Genomic DNA, 14,842 nt, shown 5'->3' on the forward strand with positions numbered 1-14,842 from the left:
ACAGAAGTGTGCAAAAAAAAAAAAAAACTAAATAAATGAATGCATAAAATGTTGGGAGTGTAAAATGAGCACAGTATAAGTGTAGTTTGGGGACAGTTTTCACATGCACAATAGTCGGTTTGCAGACGCGTAGGCTGGAAGAACCCTCAACCAGCTAACCACCCAGCTCTCCTCCGAGCAGGGCTCTGATTGGCGAGCAGCGACTAAAGGCGGAAGTCTACAGAGCAGGGGGATTCCCCGAGGGAAGTTCCCAACTCAGCCAGGCTATGTAAAACATACAGAGCCATATCCTCTGCTGCGCTTCGTAACTTTTGCATCTCGAAGATAGGGCGACGACGCTGCGCGGTGGTGTCCAAAACAATAAATTCGACTTTTTGAACAGTTACTCGGATGAAGGTAAGAGGACGGGCCGGTCTCTGTCTGCGAGGTAAACTGATCTGCTTGGAGTTTGTTGTTTGGTGTCTTTGGTTGAATGAGCTATGAGCTAACCGGTTAGTTACACTTTAAAAGAATACGGAACTATGTGTGTGTGTGTGTGTGTGTGTGTGTGTTAGGTTTGTAATCTGTTTGCTTCATGTCTGTGTTGTTGTACATTCCTTAAACTCTCCAGCCTGCTTTGGCTTTAAGTGATTGGCTTCATCATCCAGGAGTCGTCGGGTGTCAGATAGTAGTGTTTTAACTATGACGTCCACTGTGAGGGTTGATACATAACTGATGAGTGTTCATCATCACCATGCTGACTTATTAAAACAGTGAGGGGGTTAGTGGGAAAAAAAAAAAAAAAAAAAAAGGCTTTAAAAGTTGCAAATCAGGAGAGGAGGCAACATTGTTGGCTTTAAGTGATTGTTGGGCAAGAAAGTGCAAAAATGCATTGAGCAAGCTTTGCAAGGACCATCATTAAATGTAAATGCATATTTGTGTGTATGCTCGTACGCTTATAAGCTGATAATCCGCTGTCACTGTACCAATATTCTTTGGTAATAAGTACAAATTAGGAAGTTGCATCAGTAGCTTACATAAATCAACACTTTCAAGAACTTATGACTTATGAAAATAATAAAAAATAATATATTTTTTTTGTTATTTTTAATGCACACAAAGATTTGTGCGTGGAAACATTATAAGATAATCACTAACTCCATTCCTTGTTGTCTTTGTGTGTGTGTGTGAGAGAGACAGAGTTGTTGGTCATGTTTTCAAACCCTCTTTCGCTCATAGGGCTCATGTCTGCTGTGTCAGTGATGATTGTGGAGCACACGGCATGGAAAGGAACATCGGAGACCAGCTCAACAAAGCTTTCGAAGCTTATCGCCAGGTCTCCATCGAAAAGGACAATGCGAAAAAAGAGCTGCAGCAAATGGTAGACGGCACACGAGGAGAAAGGACTTGTGGAGTGTGAAACATTAACCTGAGATAACACAAATAATAAGTCGCAGAGAAGCTTTGGGGGGGTTCTGTAACCCACTCATTTAAAGTTTGTTTACTTGTTTATGTTAACTCTCAAATAGGAAGAGAAATATGTTATATATGTATATGAAGATGCCACACCAGATTGCTGATATTTAGTGCTAATGAAATAACGCAAACTTCATTTTTTACAGACTGAATATTACGAGCGATACACCCAAAAACTTCAAAAGCAGATAGAGGACCAGCAGCAGTTGATTTCAAAACTTGAAGCTAAGTTATCAGCAACAAGGCAACCATCAGGTTAGTGAGACGTTCCGGATGATCTATCTGCTTACAAGATAATTCACTCTTGCATTTGCATTGCATTGAAATTGTTACGTATTGTCCCACATGTGATACTGAATTTGTCTGATCAAGCGTTGCCTTCCTCACAAACTTTTAATTTTCACTGTTTTGGCTTCTAAGGAGAGATGAAATGTGAGCCCTGCAACCATCTCCTCGATGGGGCCAGCGCTTATAGGAAAATCCAGTACCCGGTATGTTTGCTGTGTTACACTGTGCTTCTTTTCCCATATCTCCACTTTGTGAAGACTGCAATATGATGGCTCCAAAACTGGTTTGTCTTCATTCTTGCACTTGAAATTGTGCATTGCATGCATATAGCTTCCTCTCGCATAGAAAACATGTTGGTAGTACTTCTGCTTGATGCTGCTTGTTGTGCCAACAAGGATGTGAGAGGAAGACACTCAAAGTGAATGTAGCTGTAACTCAAAATAAAAGGCCGGTCCATATGTGCATTGTCTTTGTGACTGTAAGGCCTCAGCATCATCCTTTTAGTTTCTGGCTGCACAGCACAAGCCAGCCTGTGTTTCTAACACTTGTTTACACATGCAGTAATTACATGATAGTTAAAAGGAATTCAGGTCCTTGATCAAAAAGCGATGTCCATATGTTTTCATCATTTTATCATGCCACCTTTCATTGGTTTTTCCAAAGATTCAAACAATTGAGGAAACCTGTGATTACACTGCTGCTGTAATAGTATCCTCCCTGTATTTTACGCCACACAAGGTGCATCCACTTTTACTTCACCAGATGGTGCTAGAGGATAACATCGCTGCAAGGTTCAGCAGCTTGAGCTTTTGCTGCACATAAACATTTAACAAGCTGGGAAACATTTTTTTCCACCAGTAAATATAAAATTGTGATGTGTAAATAAAACTGCAGATGTATTAACTATTATAATTGTTGCTAATGATCACCATGTAATGTGTCTTTTTTTATTTTTTTATTTTTTTTTATTTCAGGAGAATATCGGCACTGTTGCTGTTGCTCCAAATATGTCAGTCAGCAACACCGTTGACTAGTATGTGTCTGTCCTTGTACAAAGACTTTAAAAAAAAACGAAAACATGGATGTTACAGTTAAAAAAGAATTGACTTTTCCTCTCACTCTGTTTATTGTTTTGTCAGTCAAGACATGCTGGACGCATTTGAAGCAATTCAAGGGAAATTCCGGCAGATTCGGTCTCTAACCAGACGACAAAAAGATCATCTAAAAAGATTCCATGGAGGAAGTGATACATCAAACGGTAATATTAATATTTAGCAAAATATTACCTGCCTGAACCTAAATCCACTTGTTTTTCCTAATTCAATTACTTAGAAGAAAATGTGTTGAATTGAAATAGGTTTGCATATGTCATATCAAGTGATGGGTTTTCCAGCTTTATTCTTTGAAATAATTAGATGGCAACACCTTAACTAAGGCTGTACGTAAATGCTTCATTGCCCTTTCGCACCACGGCTGGCCACCTTTGTGGAAATAGCTTGGATAAACACATTTAATAATTCCACTGACAAATGCATGATGTTGGCTCTGAATACGAGTTGTATAATTAATCATATAATTATCCATATAATAATTAAGACAAAGTGTGATAAAAAATATTTTTCTGTTATGAAGGTATTGAAAGGGCCAGGGTTATATTTTAATGAGTGACACTTCTCAAATCCAAGCTCAGATGTCTTTAAAGGAATACGTTGACATGTACGACTTAGAAAAATCTTGTTTTTTTTCCTGCCGTCTGACAGATCAGCGGTTCTCCATGCCCATCCAGTGCACAGACCGTACAGAAGAGGCAGAGAGACCCTTTTCCTCAGCGCTAAGGTCAGCGGCGGATATCCCTCTCCCGCCCACGTCTCTGGCGTCCCGCGGCGCCAGCCCCGAGGACAGGGACTTAGTAGACTCTCTCACCAAACTCAGCGTCAAATTCCCGCCCTCTGCGGACAGTGAATATGACTTCCTGAACAGTGCTCCAGAGAGACACATTGGTCTGCCCATGCACACGAAGCGGCCTCTCAGTAGTGTCCCCTCCACGCTGACAGAGGAGGAGCCCGTGGAATTGCCCATGCCTTTTGTCTACCCTACATCCCCCTCCCACTCAACATCATCCTCGCTCTCTCAAGAGAGCGTGCGGGGACCCCAGCAGGTGAGAATCACAGGAGAAGGTCTGAGAAAACTAGTAGCAAATTATCAGTTTCTGATTGGTCTTTGCTAATGGGGGAGTGAAACGGTGTGAAGTCCAAAAAAAAAAAAAAGGAAAAAAAAATCCCCTTGGCTTAACTTGAGACGTATTACCGTGTAATGTGTGCCGATTCTTTTTTTACTTAAGCATGGATGCTCTGGTTATATTTGGCATCCTTTGCTGGAAAGTGTAAGCCAGATGGAAGCACATTACAATGTCTGAATCTGATGAAACAAGTATGATGGTTAAGTGGGATTTTATTTGCTGATGTGTATAAATGCCTAATAATAAAAAAAAAATGTGAATGACGTGCAGTAAGATCTAAAAGTTGGTCCAGTTTTTCACAATAACATTCTTTCCCTGGATTGCATCAATAGAGGCATTTATTATAGGCTGGTTTGTTAGCTTGGATGAACACAAATATAGTAAGATAATTAAACACATGGGCATAGTCTTTTGCCTTTACTCTATTTGTGCAGACGGTTGGGTTGATAGAGGGCATCTTCCTTAAAGCGACAGATACTTTCCACGTATAGGCCAAGTGGTCCGGCATGCTTTAACAGTGAGTGAGTGTAAGGATTGTTTAGAGCATGAATAATATATTGTTTTCTTTGGTTCATCCTGCTCTGCAGCCTCTCTGGACCCCTGTGCTGTGTGATGTAGTTGACGTGGGGACAGAGCTGGTGACGCCTCAGAGCAGCAGTCCTGATAAATGTGCTTTCTGCCATGCTGTGGTTCCTCAGGAGCAAATGAACAGCCACCTCTACTTGCATTTCTCTCCTGAGAATGAAGCCGACAATTGACAGTGGAAGCAGGGACTGACGGGCCAAGGCCACAACTACTCCGAGACTTACTGTATTCATGGTCTAGTCCTGCCTGCCATGAAGTATATGCGCTGTACTGGATTTAAAAAATGACACTGCAATAAGACTTGAATCCATTTATTTAATTTTGAAGAATTGAATGGTACACTTTCCTTGCCCATTATATTTTTCTAATATCCCACAGAGAATTCACTCTAGTACTAAGCGACGATGATGCATAATATGATATATATATTTGAGCAAATAAAGCCAACATTTACTCTTGCAACATTTTTTACTTTTTTTTTTTTAAACATTTGAATCATGCAAATGTAAAACAGATTGGGATGCTCTTAAGTGTAGCCATACGTAAAGATATAAAGTGGACAGGATGTGTATTTATTAACTTTCTTTCTGTAACATGTTCATACATTTTTTATTTTTTTTTTTATTTGATGACATAATTTGCATTAATAACATGCAACAATTTCATTTTAAGAGAGAAAGTTAATGTTCATGATGAAGTTTTGCTGTGTTAACAGGAATTTGTTCTAATTTCTGCTGAAATAAGACACTGTTTGCTTCCTTTATATGTATTTATGTTATTTCCAACTTCATTTAAAAAAGTTAATATGCCATGTGTTCATTAAAATTGCCTACCCAAACGGCAACACATAACATTAGGCACAAGCTCATTGTTCAATTAAATGCACGTTTACCTTGTTTTTTTTTGGTTTGTATAGTGATGGTTTTACCTTACACGGTGTTCTACTGTATTTATTGTATTAACATCTATTTATTTTTATGGCATTTCACTTTATTGACAGCACAGTGGAGAGAGACAGGAAAGTCAGGGAAGAGAGAGGGCCATGACACGCAGCACAGGGCCCGGGCAAACCCTGGCTGCTGCGGTAAAGACTCAGCCTTGATGCGTGTACACGCTCTGCCAGGTGAGTTTCCAGGGGGGGTGTACACTGTATTCATATTTATTTGAATTGATAAATGAACATGGTGTGATGTTTTTACTCTAATAATGCTATCTAAAGGCATAAAATAATACATACCAGGTGTGCCAGTTTCACATAACTGAAACTAGACGTTAAAGACATTGAACTACAGGAAATCGTAGATTACATTTGTGTGTGAAAGTACATCTTTTTTAGTATGTACACTACATATAATTTGTCTTTTCTAAACAGCAGCATCAGCTTTTGACTCCTGCAGTATTTATTCACACCTTTGCAAACAATTGCAATGATTTTCACCCTTCAGTGTGATGATGTTTGAGGAAACGAAGACACTGTGTGTTGGAACACTCTGTTGTGCAGAGAGAACCTTACAGCTCTTCAGCAATGGGCTGGTAACACTTTTGCTGGGTAGATGAGCTGGTGTGAGGACTGCAAACAAGCTTTTTTTTTTTTTCTCCACACTCTTTACAAGTAGTGAGCATTATACCACACTTTCTCATAATCAAATACTGCTTGATAGACTGGATTGATTTGTTATTTAAACCTTAACTGATAGTTGGCACTGAGTCCCTGTGTTTCATAAATAACTCGGAAGGGTGTAAAAAAAAAAAAGAGAGAAAGAAACGTGATGTAGTAATGCTATCAACTCTTCCCAACTAGTGAGTCATTAGACTAAGATAGGAGAGCACTACTAAAACAAAACACGTTATGTACATGAAGGAGAAGAGTGATCACGCATGTCATTCGATGATCATTACATATTGATCCAATGTAATGTGCCAAACATAATGCGTGTTTATTTTTGGAGGGACATAAACCACATAATTTTACATTTCGCATCACATCACGGATGCCGAGGGGAGAATTTATTCAGATTTTTTTGGCAAATACATATCCCTAATGATCCTCTCTGGTTAATCTGTGAAGAGTCGAACATTGTGCAGCCTGCATGCTTTTCTCTCTGGGATCATGAACAGCTGCTTGCTCATAATTATGTTGTCATTCATTGTTATTTGGAAGAGGGAACGCGTACTGACAGCTAGGATTTTTTTTTTGTGTATTTCCGTACACTATATTTACTCACTTGTGTATACAGTAATGTGAACTGTCTGAGAAAACTCTCACTTTAGCTCAAAAGAATTGTTATTGCCACCATTTCCAGTAGAATATGAGATATTCTGTCTCCTCGGGACATTTGCTACCAGAGGCAGTGCAGTAGATTTGAAATAGATCTACAAAAAAATGAAAGAGGACAAAAAAAGGAAGAAAAAAAGAAAAAGGGGGATATGGATTGAGATGGAGAAGTAGCAGGCTGATTACAAGGTGTCAAAATTGCCAGGAGCAAGAAGGTGAAAGCAATCAGGGGTGAGAAGAGTGCAGCATTCGTGAGGGGCAACTAATTATCCATCTCATTTGTGGAAAGAAGCATTTGAGGCAGCTCTAGCCCACTGAATGGTGACAGATTGGTGCGGAGGAGAGGGGAGGTGTTAGAACAATGGAGCCCAGCTCACCATCATTACTGCATGCTAATCAGCCGTGCTTCTGCACCACCAGTCGGTGCATGAGTTCGGGGAGACATGGAAGTCACTGGCTTCAGGGGACCACAGTCATTTTCGAGGAGAGGGAGGAAACTGATGTACAGTATAGCTGTTGGCACTCGACCACTGCTTGTTTAAGATTATAGGTTATCCTGTGCAGAGGCGAGCTGATGATGATGCTGCTGCTGCTGGAGTGTTATTAAAATGGATTGAGTGGAATAATGGTGTAATAGGGAATATGCACACGGTAATGTCATTAAAAGTTTAGTAAAGGGGGAAATGAATGGATAATGACGTTCATCTAAATGCCTACTATGGTATATATTATAAGTTTAAGACACATCATTAATGCGCCTACCATCTACATGTGAAAATTAATGTAAAACTAAGTGACAAACATAGAAAGTAAAAGTAATAAAAGGAACATTAACCGGCAAGAAAACAGGAAAAAATAAGAAAATGCGTCATTTATTTATGAAAATAATGTGACTAACATCTTTTTAAAATATACATTGTATAATATAAAATAGTTTGTATGTATGCAGTACATATCTTAGCATGTAACCTCTGTTGTCGTCGTCGTTACATCCACCTGTATTCAGAGTGAGTCATATATGGCTACGAGCGACATCGCTACACAACAATAGTGTTTAAAGATGGAGCTCTGCATGCAGAGTATTTAAAATCTAATCTTTAAAATAACCAAATAATAATGTTTTTCCATAACAACATGAATTTTGTCTATTAGGGAAGTTGCAGTTTTAAGTTACATAAAATGTGGAGTCTTTATATTCCAGTTGTGTAGAAAAGGGTAGCTCCAAAAAAAACAAATCAAACTACAAAATTGGAACGTGTTATTAATACCTGCTAAGTGTCTGACAGGCTTTTTGACTGCCACAGGACAACAAGGTTTGTTCACATCTATAATGGTTGTAGACAGCTGTAAAATATATTTTGAGGTTTGCAAAACAGTGAATATATATATATATTTTTTTTAAAAATATATTTTTCATTATTATTTTTAACCCAAATGTGTAAATTTAAATTGGATATAATGTGGTGATCTATTTAACCTTTAATTTTTATTTTTTTGTTGTTAATAGAATTATTTTATAGAATATTTTTTATCATATAATGCATTACTTGTATTCATATAAACATCACACATTAGTATTTGTGATTTCTGACATGAACTGATACTGTAGAAATGAAGAAATTAATGCTTATATAATATTTAAACAACAACAATATTTAAAATCTATAATATATATAATAGATTTCTATTAAACAAACATACCTTTTTCTTTGTTGGCCAGTAATTAGATTATAATTGTAGTGGGCAATAGACAGATGAGGCACCATTCCACAAAGTCATTATTTTCAACAATTACTCTTCTAAATATTTAAACAATGTTTATCAGATCGTGCCATTGCCAAGAAGATATAACACAAGTGGGCAAGAAAGGAGAGATTGTTAAAGGGTTTAATCAAATCGAAACAAAACAGAGAGATAGCAAGTGGATTAAGGTCACCTGGCCACCATGCCCTCTTCACATCAATGTCATTTCGATAATTAACAACTTAGGAGAGAAGCATATTCAACTGTCTGTGCACTGGTCACCGTTGGCATGAGAGACTGCCAACTCTCATGGCGTTGCGAGCTGCGAGTATCACCTCACAGTTGTCTTGCCATGCGTTGGGCTCCTCGTGCTCTCTGTGCAGAAGTGGTGGAGCTGACTTTGTGTTCGATTAAATGTGTTGAAGCCATCGCTGCCTGTGCAAAGTCTCAGAACAGCCCCTCTTCATTGTGTTTGCTTCGGTGCTGGTCTGAGAGCCCTGATTTCTGGAGCAGAGATTTGGCAGTTACAGCAAGTGATGACAGAGGCAGTGGTGAGATCGCACCCAGAACCCCAAAGGAGGCTCACATTTCAGGCGGATGAGGGGCTCGTACAGTACACAGATCGGTGGAGTTTGATGATGCCATTGTTCTGTAAAAAAAAAAAAATCACATTGTTCAGCCACCACTAGCAGAGGCTACTTTTATATGTTTACTTGTGGAGGGTTGGAGTGTTAGACATTTGTAAACTTCTGAACTTTTTGAAGACATTTGACTGCCAATTTGAAATAATTGTACGACTGAAAGTCTGGCTCTCAAGATGTCATCCTCCTGTTATTTTATTGTCGCTGTTAAATCAGTGTAGGTTGTTTTTCTTCTTGACACATGGTGGGATGGAGCATGGGGATGTTTGCAGAATGGTAACTTGCAATTCAAGGGTTAAGGCAGCATGAAAGAATCCATTCTCGGTTTAATGACCTAGCCTTGCTGGGCGAGGACGACAGGGAACATGCTCTTGACTTGTACTGAATTTGCCAATTAACACCTCCAATAACAGGCTGCCTCTGAACATCACCAATGTAGAGGGAGGAGGAGCAACTCTCATGCACTTTGTTTTTCAGCCTCTGATCCTGTAATGATGAGGTCTGTGATTTCTTCATACATTGAAAATTATTTTGCCTTATACACAGCTCTGCAAATGTTCTTTCATAGTAGATTTTTTTGTATGACTTGTTTCGAGATAAATACACACTTTGTGGAGCCGCGTAGCCACTGACGACCAGACTGGCAGTGATGTTGGAAATATTTTATTTTTCCACGTGCTGCTCGAATCCTTATGTAGTTGTTGGACATTCTATTTTTCGCACATGCCCATATGGCCATGTGCAGCTTGGCTGGTAGCTAAGATACACCGTGCTTGATGAGCTTTGTCTCTTATTGTTACACATGAAAACACAAAACAACAGTGTCCTCGATAGATAACGTTTAAAAAAGATCGGTCCCCCCTTTCAAATAAAAGTCCCCATTCTAGTCAACCCTCTGGTTTCACACATGCTTATCAGACTCCCAAACAACACCTAGTGCAGGTGTGAATATCAAAATCCCCCGTGAAAATCACAGTGGGTACTACTGTGTTGTCCTCGGAGTCCTCTTACATGCAGAAGTGGCTTTGCATGGGGCCTGAGATGCTGCTGGCTAACAACAACTGCAGAAACACCTTTGGCTAGGTGTAAGGTGGACATTCTTACACTGAATGTGCTTAATGACTGAAAAAAACGTCACCCGGATCTAATTGAAATAGACGCCTAAGTGTACAGTAGCTGGTTATTGCCCAGTACAGTCACACGATAACACGGTAGTTTCGCAATTCATTAGCAGGTACTTTAACAATATACAATAATTGAAAGACGGCTGTAAAATTGATAGCAGTTCACACCATAGGGAAAGTGCACTGATCCACCTAATGATAGTAATGAAGTATACTGGGTTAGGGCGCAGAAGATAACACTTAAGGTGTGAGCTGTGTACAATTATGACAACAGAGGCCTTGTCCTAACACTTTGTCATCTTAACAGATACAAACACTGCAGCGATGTTAGACACATCCACGTGAGCAGGACCGAAGAGATCGGCGACGTAACTCCCGGAAATTAGCGCACCCCCCCAAGCTTCTCCTACTCTCGTGCTGACCACCTTTTGTGTCATGTGTAGAAGAATATGAACCTTGTTAGAGATGCTACATACAAATCAATTCATGTATTCAGTGTTAAGAAACCATCTGGCTTGATTAGAGCTGAAAGTCATCCTGGCAGGCCAGTTTCCTGACTGACACCTCATAGAATTAGTGGGAGGACAGCTTCATTTACTGTCTTTGCTCAGCTCAGACTACCCCGCTCATCATCTCGCTGTGCTCGAAGCTCGACTGTGATCTGAAAAAAAGTCTACCACAAGCTCGGTTTACCTCTAAGTCTTTGTTACAGCACTAAACAGATTCAGCATATCTGGGTTGTTGTTTATTAGTCTTAGATAGTGAGATATAACACTTTTTGTGTTCTCTTTGTGGAAGCTGTGAAAATGGCACGCCATATGTAATACACTTGCTTGCTGTTGGTCTTGCCAATTCCCCCAAGATCAGTCATTCCTGTGCCAATGCTCACACTCTCTCTTTGTCCTTGTGATTTGATTGAGCATGTTGGATTGAACGGCTTTCTTTTTTGATGCTGTGTCTGGTGTTTTAGTTGTTGATTTGATGTCACTCGCGGTTCCAGTTAAAATAACCATTTGATCCGGAACATACGTGTTCAGATATACCTCCGAGGAACATTTGTTATAATCAAGTCAGAGACTGTTAAAGCAAGGATGAAACAAAGAATAATAGCCTGAGGCGCACGTAATAAACAGGAAATCCAAAGCAAATAGGAGACGGATAAACCAAAGCATATTCCTGTTATGTTTTTTTCCCCTCTCTTCTAATTCTGCACAAAACAAATTGGCTGCATATTTTGTTCACACCTTGTGTAACCTGGGGATAGCAAGCGCAATTCTCTCTCGTCATACCTGTGACAACACCCTGCAAAGTGCTCCCAGTGCCCTAATCTGCAAGGTAGAGACCTGCTGCTGCTGCACGTAGATGTTGTTTTCTTTGTCCTTAGATGCTTGTCCCTGTGGTTTTTACGTTTACACGCCCACCAGAATCACACAAGGTAAAAGAGAATATGTGAGTGTCTCGCAAGCTACCAATTTTTATTTTATTTATTTATTTATTTATTTATTTTCTCAGAAACATGTTAGTGTTCAGCGGAAAGCAATAAAGGCATACTGATGGTGTTTGATTTAGAAATGGCAGTCAGACCATGATTTTAGCATCAACAGATGGCCAGTAGATTGGTTTAAATGAGTAACACCACTGCCTGCTTTAGAGTTGGCTCAAGTAGTAGAGTAGTGTACTACCGTCTTATCATATCTCCTTGTGTGAATGATGATGTCACCCGTGATAGATGCTACTCAAGTGGGATCAGACCTACTCAGTGATGCCTGTAGAGACCAGCTCTGGGAGATCCCTGTCTGGCTGCATTATTCAACAATGCTTCCTTACGTCTCCCAGGGAAAAGGGACTGTTGAATATTTGAGAGATAGAATTTGATTTTTTATTTAAGTGTATAGATGTGGACCGGAGAAGGGGTGGCGGTGGCGGCGGCGGTGGCGGCGGTTGTGGTGGTGGTGTTGGTGGTGGTGGTGGGGGGGATAGAGATAGTGCCAGTCGGTGCAGCCTGGATGGTCACCAAGGCAACTTGCCGAGTTTCTCTAACTGATCTACGGGACTTCTTGGCCGTCTCACTGGGGACGTTTTGGAGAAGTGGGCTTCTTCGAGCGCCTTTTGACTGCGACTACGAGTTGACGGATCATTGATCATTTTAGTCTTGCATTTACGGCCGCCAGTTAGTCATAGTAATAATTTTCATTAAACCTTCTCGCACCTGGATATCTGTCTTCTTTAACTTCTCTCATCACCCTGTGCAGGACATTTCTAGAGCTCAAACTGTAGCTCACATTAGCCTATGGTGCTATTAGGACTCCCCTAAAATGTAACAAAAAAAAAATAAAAATAAGTAAAAGGTTGTAAGTCTTCTCTGGACTCCTGGGCTGTTTTGCGAAATTGAATGTATCAATATTTCAGTCGCAACATAAGAAAGGAAATCTGCTCATTGATAACGTACCAGACATTGTGCCAGACAGTGATAGCCTATTTTTCAAAGCGGCGGCGTCAAAAAACAAACATGGCTGCAGAACCACTGCTCAGATCCTGACGAGCCAAGCGGAGTATTGATCCATCTGGCTCCGAAGACACTGTCATGTCACCTTTGCATTTAAGTGTTATCTTGTCAGCTTCAAATGATCTAGCTGTCAGATCCGGAGAAAGGCGGCCTGTGTGATGTTGCTTTGTCTCTAATGTCCAGCTGTTTGCGACAGCAGTCTGTATCAGCAGAAATATTTTAATCAAGTGTTGAGACTGTTTAGTATATGTCAAGATGCCTTTTCTGCTGGTGATATAAGATATATATACATATACAGCATCTTATATCATCAATAAATGGGTATTTGTAGAATGCTATTAAACTCTGTGTTATGTATGACAGTTGATTAAAGTCCACAGTTTCAGTCAGTTGTCATCTCATTCCTGGGTGTCACCCACTCCCTCGGATAATTAAAAAGACACCTTACAATGGACGTTATCAGAAGCTCAGTAGCAGCTCAAACTATGTGCAAATTGCTTCAAAATTGATTCCTCCTTTTACAGCAGATGTAACTGATAGTTAAAGGGTGGGAATCCGGCTTTGTGGTGAAACTCTTTCACCCAAGGTGTGGTAACAGGGTGAAAATTTGAAAGCAAATTCACTCCCTGCTAATGTAGCCTACATGGCCCCTAATGATGATAACACACCCACTGTATTGCAGCCGCCGCACTAATCTTCATGTTTTCACTCACATCCGCTGCAAACGCTTTTTAGTCGTTGATTTTTTTTTTTCTCCCTTCTTCTTCTTTTGCTCACACACGAATCATTGTACTGTGTCCAAATGTCTAATTTTGTCCCAGTGTTTGCTGCTTTAGTATCCCGGTCATTTAAAAGAGTGGATCAGTTCTTTTAAAGGCTCTTGGAGATGCTGCAGGCCTGGGGAGCGTGTTCGGCTGCTATAAAGGCAACGGTAGGACACCAGCCAGTAGTTCACACTTGTTGGAGCATATAGTGAGGCTGTGAAGATGGATCCTTTCTTTTTTATACGGTACTGTCTGTATTTCTCATCTTTCTCATCAGTGTGAAATAGTGACGCCGTGTGATATATTCTTCTCTGCCATGTCTGAAACATACTGTAACACTTGTGCGGCTGTATGGATTAAATATTCATACGGCAAAAAAAGGGGTAAAAAAGAAGATAGATTACTACATTTATTTTCTTTATGCCAATGGAAAAGTTTGTCAAGAAAATAACTTCCACATGTTTGTTTGTGACAGCCTAGATGTGAGCGGTGGAGATATAAATCATGTCACATTTATTTTTCCTCTCAACTTGGAACATGGTTCTCCTCCCCGTAGAATTCAGAACTGATCATTAACCTTTCCTTTAGTTCCTCCCCTTGCCTGGTCACATTTCCTCTCTATTTGGTTCCTGGCCCCATATGCCACTTTCCTATTTCCTGCCTGCAGACAGCAGGGAGTAGCTCTATTATCACCTTCCTAGAGCTGTCTTTGAATGTGAGAGGCAATTCCATTTCACTCAGCCATGGGGAGGAGGAGGAGAAGAAGGAGGAGGAGGAGGAGGAGGAAAAAAGACACACCATAGAGCACACAGAAATTGGTCTAGGGTTACTTCTTATAGTCGAATGTAAGATTATTTTTCCGTTCGTATTGCCCAGATTCAAGGATCGTTCAACGTTCCGCGGTGAAGGTTTTTGCAGAATAGTTCCAAATCTGAGCTAAAAGGTTAAGTGCCGTGTATCATGTTTGGATGTTGTGTGACCACTTTATCGTCAAACTCCATTTAGAAGTCATCTTTTGAAATATTAACAATCCTAAAGCAGCTAGATTACACTACTGTGAAGCTGTGCTAAACATATCGAAGATGTCTCTAATGCTTCCGCTCTCAAGTGTGTTCTCTCCCATTTTGCGACTTTTTTACTCGAAGCCTGGGTTATTTTTGGGCTTCCCTAAGTCTTATTCCAGCTTTTATCAGCGTCTAGTTCTTTGGACTGGTAGAGCTCT

At 40.1% G+C, this 14,842-nt stretch overlaps 1 protein-coding gene across 2 annotated transcripts; it reads left to right on the plus strand.

The window, feature by feature from the left end:
* The first annotated feature begins 208 nt into the window (after window positions 1-208).
* Window positions 209-5,463, plus strand: tank (TRAF family member-associated NFKB activator). 2 transcript variants are annotated; one of them, XM_019255197.2, is made up of 8 exons: window positions 209-427; window positions 1,219-1,360; window positions 1,602-1,710; window positions 1,876-1,946; window positions 2,718-2,776; window positions 2,883-3,001; window positions 3,504-3,901; window positions 4,570-5,463. In XM_019255197.2, exons 2-8 carry the CDS (start codon window positions 1,262-1,264, stop codon window positions 4,738-4,740), a joined length of 1,026 nt encoding a protein of 341 aa, XP_019110742.1. In that variant the 5' UTR covers window positions 209-427; window positions 1,219-1,261; the 3' UTR covers window positions 4,741-5,463. The 2 variants fall into 2 exon arrangements, with proteins under 2 accessions (XP_019110742.1, XP_010730520.1); XM_010732218.3 differs by having other exon boundaries at window positions 211-396.
* Window positions 5,464-14,842: the final 9,379 nt, after the last annotated feature.

This window comes from Larimichthys crocea, chromosome XVIII, assembly GCF_000972845.2.
Source record: "Larimichthys crocea isolate SSNF chromosome XVIII, L_crocea_2.0, whole genome shotgun sequence".
NCBI classification, from domain to species: Eukaryota; Metazoa; Chordata; class Actinopteri; family Sciaenidae; genus Larimichthys; species Larimichthys crocea.

Coding starts and splice junctions, on each gene's coding strand:
- tank (XM_019255197.2), top strand. CDS start 1,262: ATGGAAAGGAACATCGGAGACCAGCTCAACAAAGCTTTCGAAGCTTAT. Junction 1,947..2,717: donor ATAGGAAAATCCAGTACCCG/GTATGTTTGCTG, acceptor TTTTTATTTCAG/GAGAATATCGGCACTGTTGC. Junction 3,902..4,569: donor GCGTGCGGGGACCCCAGCAG/GTGAGAATCACA, acceptor CCTGCTCTGCAG/CCTCTCTGGACCCCTGTGCT.